The sequence below is a fragment of the Argiope bruennichi genome, chromosome 7, assembly GCF_947563725.1.
Source record: "Argiope bruennichi chromosome 7, qqArgBrue1.1, whole genome shotgun sequence".
In the NCBI taxonomy this organism is placed as follows: domain Eukaryota; kingdom Metazoa; phylum Arthropoda; class Arachnida; order Araneae; family Araneidae; genus Argiope; species Argiope bruennichi.
Window position 1 is genome coordinate 133,292,420 of NC_079157.1, and position 16,056 is coordinate 133,308,475.

Genomic DNA, 16,056 nt, shown 5'->3' on the forward strand with positions numbered 1-16,056 from the left:
GTTCCAGAATTATAACGCATATAGCTCTAATTGGTTCTCTTATCAGTTCTTCCTATTGGCTGTTATTACGTTTTCCCGCTTGCTGTATTTCGATCTTGTTTGTAGTGTATATATGCGAGTGTGTTTCATTTTATTTTTACTGTGCTTCTGCTTTCTAGAATACCTACTGTAAATAAAACCTTTTTAATGTTATTCGACGATTGCAGGCATTTTTCACTTCAATATAATAATATTATATGGATTTGCGATTGAACAATAACCATGCTCGTTCATTAAACAATTATAATAAATAAAATAAATTGTATATGACATAGCTGCAGACTTCATATAACATATTTTTATCCAAATCAAAATATAAAAAGAGGTAAAATTAAAAAAAAAAAATTGTTAATTCATTTTTTAAAATTTTAGATGCATAAGGATTAATTTCAGATTTCTATTATGTAATTTTTAATTATATGAAATTTATTCTATTTAAGCAACTCTTATTTAAATATATAAAAAAACCGTAATAATTTTGCGGAAACAAGTAGAATATAGGTTATAGGAGTTAGTATTTAATATTTGCGTCACATTCACCGAATGTTACATTTATATAGTGAATCTGAATAAAAGAAAGTTAAAAAAAAAAAAAAAACTTTCCCTAGTGATTTTCTACTATTCAAGCACTAAGTGTGTCCTTTGTTTGATAAGGATCGTGCAAACAGTCCTGCAGCAACCGGTTCCAATAGTCTGCGTTCGATACATATCTAGAATTTTGGTATAAAGACAACATACCGAATTTCATCTATCTTGCTTGCTGCATTTTTGAGTTGGGTGCATTTAAAATTGCTCCTCCCCTCTTTCAAGCTGAGCTGAACGGGAAAATAATGGGTCATCTCGAAAGAATCCATTTGACAGGAGAACACCAAAGAAACCTGCAAAACCAGGAACCGGCAGCAGTGTCCATAACACTGAATAACTTCGAAATGCCAAGCAGTAGAACCAAATAGTGGATGATAAAAGTAGAGAAAAGTAAATACAGTTGAATACTGGATAAAAACAAAATGATGACCTTTGTTACTTTTGACAGCGTCGTCCAGTTCTTCAGTCAATACTTTTTAACGACCAGGATTGCAGAGTTCCAGGCAAGTTGAAATTTCAATAAGCAATTCAGTTCCATTTCCATTTAGCTAAAAGGCTACGTTACATATTCCAAAACTCAATTTCATAATTAGTGGAATTGACTTTGTTACGTGTCATTTTACCATCTCCTCCCCCCCCCCAAATAGAACAGGACATTTTTTTTTAAAGATTCCAAGTTTAAAAATGTAAAAATCTCCCATTTTTATAAAACTTTACCCCTTAAAATACTCGCTTCTGCTACAAAACAGGTAACAAAATTTCTCGAATAAAAACTGTAAAAAAGAAAAATGCAAATGGAGAAATTTGCAACAAAACTATCTCTTTGGTTTTTGATAATTCTGGAGTTACATTAGAAAACACTTCAATATCATAATCTGATACTAGAGTAGATATGAGTACTTCAAGCGCGTTGGATGACGTACTGGAATATAATATGAGTGAAAAGCTATAAGTCGCGTTTGAAGACGACCCTACTCCTCCTCCACATGCCAAGATGTACGAGGACTAAAACTGAAGTACATTACTCCGACAAAGTACAAAAACAAATAGCATTAACTTCTTTTCCTTTATTAGCTCTCCATTTACATTGGGTTGTTTTTTTCTTGTGTCTTATTTTTTAAGGCATTCTTATTTATGAATGTTTGTCGTACACATTTCTTTTCCCAATTCTTACACTGCGTTTTATCTTTCCCATGCAAAAGTTTCATCAACGGATTTACCACTTTTATTCTTTGTGCAACATTTAGCTTTTAAATTTTTTCATTATATTTCGTCATAGTCACCCATTTTCACCATGTGTTTGTCGCAGCAGGCTCTTGTCTAACCAGGCTCTGGCGCCGTTAAAATCAACTAAACAACCAAACTCTCCCCCTCAATAGAAAAGAAAAAAAAAAAAAAAAAAACTGACCTGATAAACCTTAAATGCACCACACTCACTGAGAATTTGGTAAAAAAATTTCTTGGACCCTTTTGGTGTTGATCATAACTACTATCCGTTTCGTCCATTTACCCTTTGTAGATTTTCGCCTTTTATGTTGATAATAATTTTCATTTTGCTTTAAATTTTCATTGAATTGGATGCCAATGAAATAAGTTTTTAAAAGCTATTTTTGCTTTCTTTTATAGATAATAAGTTGCATGCAAACTTCCTTCCCTCTCCCACCGAAATAAATGAATCTCAAAGAGAACATTTTTAATACGAAACAATGCAATTAATATTATGCTTATGACACTAATGATCAGCTAGTCTGGCTATTGATTGACGTTTTAAAAATTGAAGAAAAATCATAAAATAGATTGGTTTATTTATTCAGGTAATCGCTAAAAAGAAATTTCTGCAGTGCAGGGTGAGTACAAATGACGGACCCGATATTAAAAAATCATATTCTCGAAACTACTGCACATATTACAACAAGTGATACAAGAATTTAAAAAGAAATATACCAAGTTTTTTTTTCAGTTGCAAACGTCCGAAGTATGACAGTCTTCTTTATACAGTATACGCTCAATTTGTAATCCAGTTCTTTCCATTTTGTCGTATTTTGTTTTACCTGTTATCTTTGACATGATCCCAAAAAAGAAATCATTGAGATAAGTGATTGTTTATGTACCAACAATGCCAAAAACACTGCCAGAACTAAAATAATGCATGTGTGCAGCATTCAGAACCACTGACAGAGTGATGTCACAAACTGTTTAGAACGAACTGGATCACGGATTGGACGTATGCCGGGTAACAAGAGGATCACACATCGAACATTCGTAACTGAAAAAAAGCTTGGTATATTTTTCTTTAAATTCATGTATCACTTATTTGTAATATGTGCAGTAGTTTCGAAAATGATTTTTTAAAATCGGGTCCATCATTTGTACTGTTATATTTGCTCTCTATAAAGAGTTCCAGATATGCTATTTTACTTAAGTCTGACGGAATGGCAGGCCTTCGCGCTTCATAAATGTGCTCATTTCTCAAATATTCGACAGTTAGATGAGCATCATGAGCACCAACGTTGTTGCTCATAAAAAGGATATCGTTTCTAATTAATTACGTCAGAATTTCGTCAATTAGCATTTTCTCCCAACTGAAGCTCGCTCGATCCTTCTGAGCAGCATTGTGAAACTAGGCAAAACGGCCATTTAACAAACCGGGATTCTGGAGTCTTTTCAATGATCGTTAGATCAATTAACGGTTTTCCTTATAGAATCGGCATTGCCGATCATCGGAGAAAGATTGCAAACTATTTGCTGATTTCCTCTTAACATTTAGAAAATTTTCCTCATTTTTACCTTCATTTTAGATTTATTGTTGTCTGATTTGCTTGACAATGGGGCCTGATCCCTAGTATGACGATTTTTTTTTATCATCCGTTCATTTTATTTATGATTTTGCTAATTGTTAAGTATTGCTTTCAGGTCTTCAATTTGCTCCTTCGAGATATTCTTTGCTTTGTTACTACTACTTTAAAGTTGAATAAATCTTCAATTTCCTTTTCTCCATATTTGATGAGCCTGCTATAGTTCTGTCGCATGTCACAGATATGTTTTTATTGTAATTGGGGACATCTGGAAAATACCAATATCCTTGTGAAGATTTTTTACCTTGTTTTGTTTCTGTAGAGTTTTTATAATTATGGTTTTTGTAGAGAGGAATTTTATTTTACTAGAAATTTTACTTCTACCTTTTATCAAAATCAATCTCATTTCTTTTCTCAATGTAATGCTGTCTTTTGTATTCTTAATATTCTTTGGTTGCTTAGATTAATAAAGCGTTTGAGTTTTATGATGCATTTTTAACTGCATTAGTACATTTAGTGCGTATTGCATAGTTTTTATTTTATGTGTTTTAAAGATTTTAAAAGAATGGGCTAGAAATTTGGTCTATTTCCTCTCGCTGATTCTTCTATGACATTTCATATCTTTGGGTATGTTGGACCAGTGCGGGTCTCTTAACTATCCAACTCACACATTCCATTAGTCCTTTCAGGAACACATTTGAATTTATACATCTATTAATGTAATCTTTATTTCCTTCAACTTGACTCCCGGCGTGCGCCATCATTTTTTCATTTTCAGCTCTGATTAGATTTTTCATTTCTACTTATTCAGACCGCATCTCTTCATGACCATGTTCCCGTCTGGGCTTCATTACTTCTTGTCCTTGTTCAAATATATTTTGCATTTTTTTTGTAACAAGTTCAATAGATTTTTTTAAATCGTACAACAAAGCAATGGAATCGAAGTTCTTACCATGACCAAGTCCATGTCCATGCCAAGTGATAAAGGTAAAATTCAACTTGACCTTGATTTACGACTTTTTCAAAAACAAGAACAGAAAGTAGAGGCGGAGTCAGGAAATTTAAAAATAGACTTCGACTTACATCGACATGATCTCATGGCTTCATACATCATGAATGACTGAATGATCCATTCAACATCCATTGAAATCTATAACGTAATCATCTACGTGTCAAAGAATCTTTAATGTAATATATAATTAATTTACAAAATTTATAAGAATATCGCCGTCTCTTTGGTCTGCATTATTATCTGATGTGTAAATCCCAAATTTTTTGTTTTGGCATCAAGCAATTCAGACATTTGTTTGTAAATTTAGTAAAAAATGATGAAAAATCGTCAAAATATCTCATGTAAACATTATATACATTACATTACAAATCAAATTCAAAAATAAATACTTTATGTTTAAAACCATACACATAAAAAGTAGAAAATTCTGACAGATGCAATCTATCAAAATACTTTTTTTAATCAGAAATTTCAGTTTACATTTATGCTATGGAGTTTTATAACCTTTTTTTTTAACAGAGAAAAGAAACATCTGATGAATAGCCACCATTCGACTATCAATATCAGTTTTTTGCAATCTATTTTGAAGATTGTCAGTTAATTTCTAATAATATTCTTCAGCTCCACTAAATAATAAAAGCGAAGTCATTGCATAAAGTGCATTGTAAACGCGTTCACTGAATCCATTTGGAGAGCTCTTCAGTCGGTTTGTTTATTCATTTAAATGTTCTCATCCGGCAATAAGTAATGTGAGCGATTTCTGTGTTATGCACATTAGTGTTTTATAAATTTAGATGTTTAAATGGACTGATAAGTCGGTGTTTCCCCAAAATTTGTAAACAAGTCAACCCTTGTGTCAAGTGATTATCTCTCTCTTTTTTTTTTTTTTTTTTTTTAAATTATCTTCTTTGTCAGTTATATCAAATGTAGGTTTCTTGTTTTTAAATATAAAGAAATAATCAATTCAATTTTTAAATATTTAATTAGTTCACAGTTTAAATTTAAGTATTTAATTAAACGCTGTTTTAATTTCATATGCATGCAATGCCTTCATAACTTATCAGAAATATTAAAGGGAACCGAAAATATGAATGATTGATAATTGACTCTATAATTAAATGTAAGCTTACATTTAAACTTTTAGATATTGAAATTCTGAATGAAACTTTTTTTTTGTATTTTATAATTTGATTTTAATATTTTTATCTATATTAACAGACTAAACCTTTTTAGTGTTATCTTTCAATGCGCTTGGAATTTATGTAAAAATCTTTTTAAACAACCGGGAAGTTAAAGATATTTGAATAAATTATGAAGCATGTCAATATTTCTACATTTTGTTCACATTAATTCTTACTTTTAAAGTTCGTTTGGTTTAAAAAATTGAAAAATAAACTTTGCTTTAAAATTCACAAATAAGAATTTACTCCAAGAAATATTTTTCCAAAAATAATTGTAAATTGGGTACTAATAATCTAAGTTTTGGGTACTAAAAATCTAGGAAGCAACTTCATTTAAAAAAAAATTACTTATTTCACTAAAAATTACAGTAATAACTGCAACTGAATTTTTATACTTTCTTTGACAGTCTACATTCGATTTTGAAAAGAAAGTTTTTTAACATTTGGTCTGAATAATTTCACGTAGCTTTTATTTAATTAGAACACACTTCATTCCGTTAGCGTAAGATATTGTTCAATTATCAAGTTCAATAAGTTAATAATTATTTCTCTTGCTTTAACGTTATTTTAAATTTTTCTGAGAGTTGAACAATAATGTCAAAATTTGCAACCCATATCAGTGAGGAATACTTCATTTAAGATTATATTCTTAATTATTCATTTTCTATTACTGATTGTCGTTCCACTGGATACTTCTCATCATCTGATGCTAGAAAAACTGCAAATTATTGAAAATAATTATTTATTGTAACTAAAATTAGGTATGAAACGCTCAATTACCTTTACTTAAGTAAAAAAAATTAAAGTGAATCATTTCGGAACTAAATTACAGAGATTGTTTATCCATCCTCACTGAAAAATGTCTGCCATCCCCACTGATGCGAGATCCCCGTCTCCAAGTGTCTCGTAATAAATTGGAAAGGCATGCTTTTTGCCAAAGTAAATATTTGGCTACAATCGCGGAATAAGGCGGTTCTTCGCACAGATGCTAGAGACCGTCACCTCTTTCCTGGAGACACAAAATCAATTGTCGAATTTATAGCAGCTATGTTCCCTGATTAATCCATTTTTTCTACAGAAAATTCTTCTTAACAATTTTCTTTAAAAAAAGAAACAAAAGAGAAGAACAATTGAAAAGCAAAAAATGTTAGGAAAAATAAGCCCTGGTATATCATGCAGGCATTATTACTTTTAAATTTCTAAGATGGTTTTATGGAAAAAGTCTTTATAGAAAAAAAAAAGAGAGCAGAAGGTTCATTGAAGATTTCATCAGTGAAGCGTGCATTGTACTGTGAAGAAACCCTCGTTCATAACCTATTAGTTACATCACCTAGAAAGTCCCCACGAGATGCCTGCCAATACTAATTCTTACCAGAAGTAGAACGAGGAGAAACGAGCAAGAGTTATCTCCCCCAAAATTTCTCGCATACTCTCTAACAAAAATGTTATTCCTCGTTCTCCCCGCAAAAAATCTTAGATGTTGGGTAAGGCAGAAAATACTTTGCATCGCATTGGCCCATAATAATGATGAAATATCAACCTTTGGTATACATACATTTAGCATCTTTACTGAATCTATCTTGTGATCATTGGCGATTCATCCCTGGCATGTGGTTAATGGTATTCAAAAATCGAATTTGTGTTTTAGACGCGTTCTTTCCAATCGATTGAAAACAAAACTTGACTACATTTGCAATTACAAAATCACCTAATAAATTCGACATATTTATGTCATAGCGTTTTTGAATCATTGCGTTTACATGCTTCTGAAAGTACAGACCCATAGATATTCAATCCCTTGTTGGATTTAGCTCAAAATTTGATAAGTGTCTATCTCATAGATAAATCGGTGTACCGATTTTTATCCATCTAGCTTTATTTGTTTCGTAGTAATTGTGTTAACTTACATTCGGAAAAATGGGCAGACATACAACCTTCGAATGCATTTTGCACAAAATTTGATACTAATTTACAAATTTGTATAAAGAATACATTCCAACTTTCATCCGTTTTGTTCAAAAGCGTATTTGAGTTATCTTTGTCACTAATGGACAGACATAATACCAAAAAGGTGTTTTTAGAAGGTCTGAAACGTGTAGATTCGTCGAAATCTATGAATGAATCAATTGAACCGAGGTCAAGGAAATTGGAACAGATATTTTGCAGAAAGCAGTAGCGAAATTCTATTCCAGACTTCACCATGTCATTTGTTCTAACGGCTGACATTACGAAAATCTGTTGTATTGAAAGTTCTCAGAAAACATTTATTTTCACTTGGTTTTTCTTTCTTTCTTTTTTCCTCTCATTTCTTAAATTTTTATAACAGAAGCTTCACACCTTAATTAGAATATGACGCTATATTCGGGGACTCCACATGCTATACATCAAAATACTCGTCATCACGTGTTATATTAGAATCTGTAAATATTAGACGCTGTATATCTTGTGGGACACCCTGTACATTTTAGGCAAGCACACGCACGCATATGAAGGGTTACCAAGAAAAGTGGAGCAAATATTTATTTCTTAAACTATTGGAATTATATTATAATATATACTTTCATTTGCAAAACTTCATAAAATAAGGCATCAAAATATATGGTTTTTGCAGGAGAGAAGATAATAAAAAGTTTTAAAAATGTTAAATTTTTATATTTTCCTCATAGCGAAAAAGTACCAATTATTAAAATATTTTTCTTTCTAACCAGCTATGCACATGCATCTTCCAACTGGCTTCCATCAGCAAAATTTGCTGAGGTACTAAAAATTATTTACTGATTAAGAAATCAGTAAATTACTTTATTAAAAGAACCCCAAATTTTGTAGATAGAAATGTGAAACCTTATTTGTATATAGGTAAATAAGGAGAAGAGTGTTTTTCATACCGTTATTTAATGAAAGCTTACTCTATTTAATGAATGTAATTGGAAGTATATGTTTAAGTGCAATGTTTAGGGAAATAAAAGCTTGTTCCACCTTTTTGGGACAACCTGTACATATATTAACATACAAGATCGATTCCAATGAATTCTGACACATTCCAAATAGGACGGTGAACACATTATTTTTCACTTGCGTCAATATTCAGCATACACTAAGAGTAAATGTTAAATAAAAATACTTTCATTGTGTTAAGACAAAAAGCAACTTTTTAAATAGTGACTAAAACATATTATGATATACGTCGAACAAGAGTAGGTCAAAAATAGGACAATGTGTTGTTTCAGTAACAACACTTAACGTATATGCACTTGAGTTTAATTGCAGCTGTCTCTCTCAGCACTATTTCTTGAGAAAAAATCTTACCGTTGCAAAGTAAATTGTGAACTGATTGTACACATGAAGTTACTTATTTCATGGTCAGCAGAGAAAAAGATTATTGCTATCCCCATTTTGTCCATACACGATGCCTAACTTAATTAACAAGTCCTAATGTTTTTGTTGTTAAAAGTTTTACACCAATATTTTTACTTGCTATAGTAAATGAAACATATTCACAGTTAATATATTAAATGTTCTTTTTTCCAAATTCAAAATTTTTTGTGGATTCATTTTTATCCTTTAAAAATGTGAAAACTTTTTCACAATTTACAAGAGGTTTTTAGTTTATGATTGACGAGTATGATAAAATTGTGCCTTTCAATAAACGTTCCATTGTTAAGAATCTTTTTAAATAAAATGAATAGGCTTGACAAAATATTAAATGTATCTGAAATCTTATTCACTGATTTGTGTAATATATGTTTAGTAAATCGTATGAAAAATTTGAAAATTAAATATTGGTACTTTGAAAAAAATAGTGAGTACTATAAAAATTAAAAATGTTCAATTAAAAAGATAGTTCAAAATAATTTTTGCTCTAATGAACAATATTCTAAAATGAAGGTTAGGATACAATATTTTCAAAGATTTCTTTACAATATTGAAAACCAAAAATAATAAGTTACTACGTCGATTTACACACTGCAGCATTTCATAAATAACTGTTGTGGCAGAACACAAATAATTAAATGTTATACATAACAGATCAAAACTTTTATAAAAAAATCTCCATTTTTTAAATTTTTTTTATTGAATATTATTTAAAATGATTACAAATTCCTTCTAGAGAAATACTTTAAAAGAAAGAAAAAGAAAGCGTCAAAAAATTTACTCGAGAAAAAATATTTATGCAATAATAATTTTATAAGCATTTCATTATCGAAATTTTCAATTAATTTTTTGAATTCTTAGAATTAAAATACATGAAAAAAATTGTGGAAAATGCACTGAATCCTTAGTTAGAAGGTAGGAAATTTTTTTATATTCGAATCTGTAATATTATTAAGAAATCATTTAAAAAACCTAATTTATTAAAAGATTAGAGAATTAATTATTAAAGGACACGAGTGAATGATTGAGAAAATTATTCGAGGAAGAAATTTGGTCCTTGAATAGAAAAGTTACCTCATTATTTTATAGCAGCTTCAACTTCAAAAGTTTTATGCGAACTGAATTTAAAATAATTTGAATAAAAAGGTATTTAGACTTTCAATTAATCGAAGAGAAACGGCAACACTGCACAATGTCATTCTATCCTCAATTATAATAAATAATTTGTATTTGACAATGACCAATTAATGCATTTAAAATGTTTCTTACTCGATTTGATTCACAATCAGAGGCAGACAGAAAAATAAGAATGAAGAATCAACGCCATTACAGATGTTAAAACCTTCATGCATAACAAGCAAAATGTAAAAAATAAAGACAGCAGTTAAGATGACAGTGTTAAATAAAACACGAGCTTTTAAGAAGCAATGTGGCCAAATACAATACAATGAAGAAAGTAGTTTATGATATCAAATATGTGATCTAAATTTTGTACATAATAGCTTCAAATTAATATAAAAAATATGCATCTTAAAGAATGATAAACTGCATTTCATGATAAATGCAAGCGATTTCAACGGAAAAACACAGCTTAGGAGGGTGATTTTGAAGATTAGAGTAGTCGTGTTTTACTTGAAAACGAATAACCTCTCTCTGATTCAAATTAAAGTATCACTGTTTGGGACGTCCTGGCGAGAGAACCAATTGACGTAACGTCTTCATAATTGAAATACATACATTTCAGACCAAGAAAATTTTATTGGTGCAATAAAAAAATAAAAAAATTAGCTCCTAAAAGGCCACTTGGGGAAACGTGGCACTGCGATTGATTTAAGAAAACGAATATGAAACATGATACCAACAATAAAGGACAGAATATGAGGTATCTACAAAGGGTGTTCAAATGAAAAGGAACGAAACGTTGTAACAATATAACCGTTAACATATTTGCCTATGCCGCTAGGGGAGAACGTAGCGAGACGTCTATTGATGCGATTGGAGTGTAGGACTCCGGTGTAGATCGGAGCATCTGCAGGAAAGAGCAGAGGCTCTTATTAAAAGCACCGTCCAATTGACGTGGCAGTGTGTGTGTAGACATGATGGCGTTCACATTGCACATTGCTCACGACTGAGCTGCAGTGCGGCGTTATCCGATTTCTGACAGCGGAAGATGTTAACATTCGCCGCTATTAATCGCTGGATTGTCACCGTATACGAGGAATACTGTGTGTCAGACAAGTCAATGCCCGTTTTCGCACAGGCCGTGAGAGTTTGATTGATGATTCAAGACCAAGCCAGGCAAACACAGTCATCATGTGTTTCATCCCCTGAAAAAACATCTGAAAAGGCAGCGCTTCAACTCGGACGGCGAATTCAAGGACGCTGTGAAGGACTAGTTATCAAATGGAAGTGTGTGAAGGGCTCGTTAATCAAATGGATCGTTGTGCGCAGGGCTATGGTGTATATTTTGAATAAAGTCTTCATTTATACGCACAGTGTCGTTTCGTACCGTTTCATAAGAACACCCCTTGTATAATTAACTTCATTATTTCATTACTAACACACAAATTTAGCTAACTAGATAAAAATTCGAATTTTCGACATTGCGAGCTGCACTGGAGACAAAAAAAAAATTGCATAAAAGATGAAAAAAGGATGTTCATAACAGATAAAAAACTGCATACAGCTTTCGAACATTCTTAAGCCACGACGATGGTTTCTTGCTTTGCCGGAGCTGCGTGCTACTAAAGTCATTTTACCGAAACATCAATAATTCTGCCAAAGAGCTTCGTTTATATTTAGGGCAGAAATCTTTGCACAAGAGTCCAATAACATCTTGCGCCCTGTGGCGAATGTTCAAACTTTTCGAGGAAACAGGCAGCTTTGCAATTAAAGCAGGCCGTGTACTTAAAACACGGATATCACCGATGATTGAAGACATTTCAACTTCAATCGTTTAGCAGGCCAATTCGAACACAGCAGGGGCATCTAGTTCTCGCGCTGTATCAAGGCAATTGGAGTTGCCATATATTACAGTTTGGAGGTACATGCGAATAGCACTCGAAGCTTATCCGTATAAAATAAATCTCTTGCAAAAGTTAAAACCAGCCGATAACGATATGCGTGAAATATTTGCTTTACTTTTATTGGCACGGATGAAGGTGGTATAGAAATGACCGTGGAATATCCTATGGAACGATGAGGCTCACTTTCACATGTGTGGAGCAGTGAGCACTCAAAACTGCCGTACCTGGTCCACAGCAATCCTCATCAAGTTCAACAAATGCCCTTGCATTCACCGCATGTTATTGTTTGGATCGGCTTCACTGCAACCTTTTTGACTGGGCTATTTTTCTTTGGGAAAATCACTAAGCAGGACCAACAGCCTATTTTGTAACGCCAGCTCGTTATCGGGATATGTTGCAAACTTTTTTTGTCATTTTAGAAGTTCAGCATCGTAGATGCCTCACTACAACGATATTCGAACAAGATGGTGCTCCTACTCACATAGCACATGTGGTTCAACAATTGATGCGATGTCACTTTACTGAAGATCGTATTATCAGTCGTGCATTTCCTACAAGATGGCCTCCACGTTCACCTGACATAATCCCTTGTGATTTTTGTTGTTGAGGTTTCCTCAAGGATGAAGTTTATCGAGGAAATATAGGAAATCTGGCGGATTTGAAGAACCAAATCCTCTTGAACGTACGCAACATCGAACTCGATCTGTTACATGCCGCTGTGAATCATGTTATGACGCGGCGTAACTTGTTAACCCTGAAGCAAGGAGGGGACATTGAAAACCATCAGCGAAACTTTTGTTTGCTATATTTAAATTTCTGTAGTAACGAAGTTTGTGCTGATTAGTAAAGTTCATTACATTTTATCTCGTATTCTGATCTTTAATGTTAGTGTTATGTTTTGTATTCATTATCTTGAACCGATAGCAACGCCATATTTCACTTAGCGACCTTTACTTAACTAATTTTTTATTATACCAATCAATTTCCCATGGGCTGAAATGTATATCCTCCAAATATGAAGGCGTTACGATAATTAGTTCTTTCGCTAGAGCGTCCCAAATAAGAATACTGAAATTTGAATCACCCCGTATATCCTACCTCATATCATTCGTATGCTAGCAATGCAATCAAGCTTGCAGAAATAAAAAGATTCTTGGTATCATCCTTGTTAAGCGACTAAATGGCGTGGACGATATAAATTATGTGGTAAGTAACCTGACTGAAATTTTAAATAGACTTATTGCTGCCAAACACAATAGAGGAATTTTAGGAGGAATTGTCAAAATTCTATACAAAAGACCTGAAATGATTTTAGTTCATGCATTCCAGCCTAGTATAGACAATACTTTAAAACAAAATATAAATGAAATACAACGTTAAGTTTTATTATCAATTACAGGGTTTTTCGCAAAATATTTGCAACAACTCTACAAACAATAAAATGATTTGAATCAGTATATATGATATGTATTATATGTGCTATCAAAACTGCTTGTTATTGTCTCAAAAAATCACTCCCACACCCAAAGACATCCAAAATTTTGGCGAAATATTTGAAGGTTCTAAAATGAAAATGAATGGATTCAGCCTCGTAAGACTGAAAAAGTGCATTGCGATGTTTCTGTAATGATAATTCCGAACAGAAATAAAAAGCAACAGCGGCAGTGTCGAATTCTGAAGACACTGAAAATCACACGCTAAAGTGCATCTTACACGTTTTTCAATTCAAAGAATAATTTAGTAAAAGGTCTCACAACACTGGGCTAAAGACCACATTGGCATCAAATGTAATGATAAGACCACCAAAGCTGTTTCAATTAAACTTTCAATAGACTCTCGCCCAGAAAGAACAATCGAAATTCGCCTTCGTAAAATTAACATTGATGAAAATAAAAATGGCAGCTTCACCTTTAATATCTTTTCTCAAGTAAAAAGAAACAGATGCATTTATAATAAATATTTAACCCAATTAATTAAATTCTATAGATTTTGTCTGCATTATCTTAAAAGATCCAGCTTGAGAAACTGTAGTTGTAGATGTGGTAATGAATATATGTCATTCCAAACTACATTTTCCAACGCCCTATTCTTCGTCAATTGAGAAAACTTATTAAACCTCAACAAAATGTTTTCCAAATTTTATCAAATAATAAATTGACTTTAGAAGCTCAAACTATGTTAGATTTCCCAAATTACAATAAAAGCAGGATTTTCTAAATGGAATAATAATACACTCACTTCTGTTTTGGATTCGTTGCAAGTTTAATTATAACCACTCTGTATTTAAATATTGAAATTTACCTTTACAAAAAGATGTATTATAAAAGCATGTTATTTATTAACAATACAACATTGTCACATATTTGCTTAGTGAGCATGCAATATTCTTTTAGAGAAAAAAAGCAGAAAAAGCCTAAAAACATCCAGTTTAGATGATATGCATAAATATTTGAGCATGCTTTCAACTACAACTACTTGGATCTCCTACGCTTTTTTTTCATGTAGAATCGTCTGTGTTTCTTACTGGATTCTTCCGGGGAGACGGGCTTGTCTTCGTACATTTCTTCCATTCTGCTGCTGCTAGTGACGGGACGATAGCGACTGACGGGAGAATGTTGCGATTCCTGCGAGGAAAAAAAATTTGCATTTTCATTTCAGTTCAATTACTCTAAATCAAAATCTAAATTAGCAATACGAGAGTTATTAGTGTGTACCAAAAGTTTCTTTCTCATCGCGCTATGAATAGCCTTATCTATTAGCCTCGTCGGTTTCAGTTGTCCCAGAGCTACCACACCCCGAAAAAGTTCTTTTGTTCATTTGGTGGGATTGGAAAGGCGTAATTTTCTATGAGCTCCTTCCTAAAGGTGAAACAATAAATTCTACGAAATACTGTCTATCAACTGGATCAATTGAAAGCTGCCATAGCAAAAAAAAAAAAAAAAAAAAAAAAAAACGGCCGGAATCAATGAACCGACGAGGCTTTGTTTTTCATCATAACAACGCGAGACCACATATTGCACTAGTCGTAAGAGAGAGGGTCTTACAGTTTGATCTGGATGTTCATACTCTCCAGATCTCGCTCCATCGGATTATTACCTCTCTCTGTCCTTAAAAAATTCTCTTCGCGATAAGCACTTTAAATACATCAGTGAAATCAAAGCGCACTTGGAGGATTATTTCTTTTCCAAAACACAACAATTTTGGAAAGAAGGCATAATGAGGCTTCCTGAGAGATAGAAGAAGTTAATAGAGCAAAAGAGTTCTTATATAACAAAATAAATAACATATAAAAATAGTAAACATTGTGTATTTATTTCATATTAGAAATAGGAAAGAAACTTATGGGGAACCCTAATACTTTGACGCGGACCTCGTTCTGATATTTTCCTGCCATTGGATGAAGTAACTGACATTGCGTCAATTGCCCATCCAGAAAACGCTATTCTTATCTGTAAGAAGAATGTTTTCACTGATGAAAATATTTTTTCTTTAAATTTTTCAGATCTGGTAGATGTGAAATTCAAATTTCTCATTTCTTCATAATTCGTAATTATTGCTCCTATTTTAGAACATAAATTAAATTCTCTCTCAATTAATTAGAAATTTCACATAATTAAATTAATATCTGCTTCTGTTTATACTTAAACTATTTGTTTTCTTTATCATTAAAAGAATATGTTGCATAGTTTTGAATTAGCAAGCATGGAAATTATTATATATTAAATGCATAATAAACCCTAAAAAATGTATGTAATGTAAAATATATATAATGTTTATTAAATTTACAGCAAGAATGGACGAATGTATTAAACTATTTTTTTTAATGATGTTTAAAGTAAAAATAGCAAAATTTATAAACAGTGAAGAAACAATTTCATTCATTGTGAGGAAATCATGTCATTCTCGTTGAGCAATTACGAAAATGTACTTCTTTTTATATTTCTATCGAAGGACCTCATTCGCTGGTAATCTCCTTTTTCTCCCTTGCAATCAATCAACAGGGGGGAGAGGAACTTTAGGCAATCCAGTGTCATCTCTTGGAAGGT

The 16,056-nt window shown here is 32.1% G+C and overlaps 1 protein-coding gene across 2 annotated transcripts in view; it reads right to left on the reverse strand.

Annotated features, from left to right (window-relative positions):
• The window catches only part of LOC129975080 (rabphilin-3A-like), a 107,194-nt gene that overhangs the window by 27,563 nt on the left and 63,575 nt on the right, over window positions 1-16,056 (reverse strand). For both annotated transcript variants that reach the window (XM_056087983.1, XM_056087984.1), the window contains exon 11: window positions 14,535-14,634. In XM_056087983.1, the coding sequence (XP_055943958.1) occupies window positions 14,535-14,634 (100 nt within the window). The remainder of the gene's footprint in view (window positions 1-14,534; window positions 14,635-16,056) is intronic.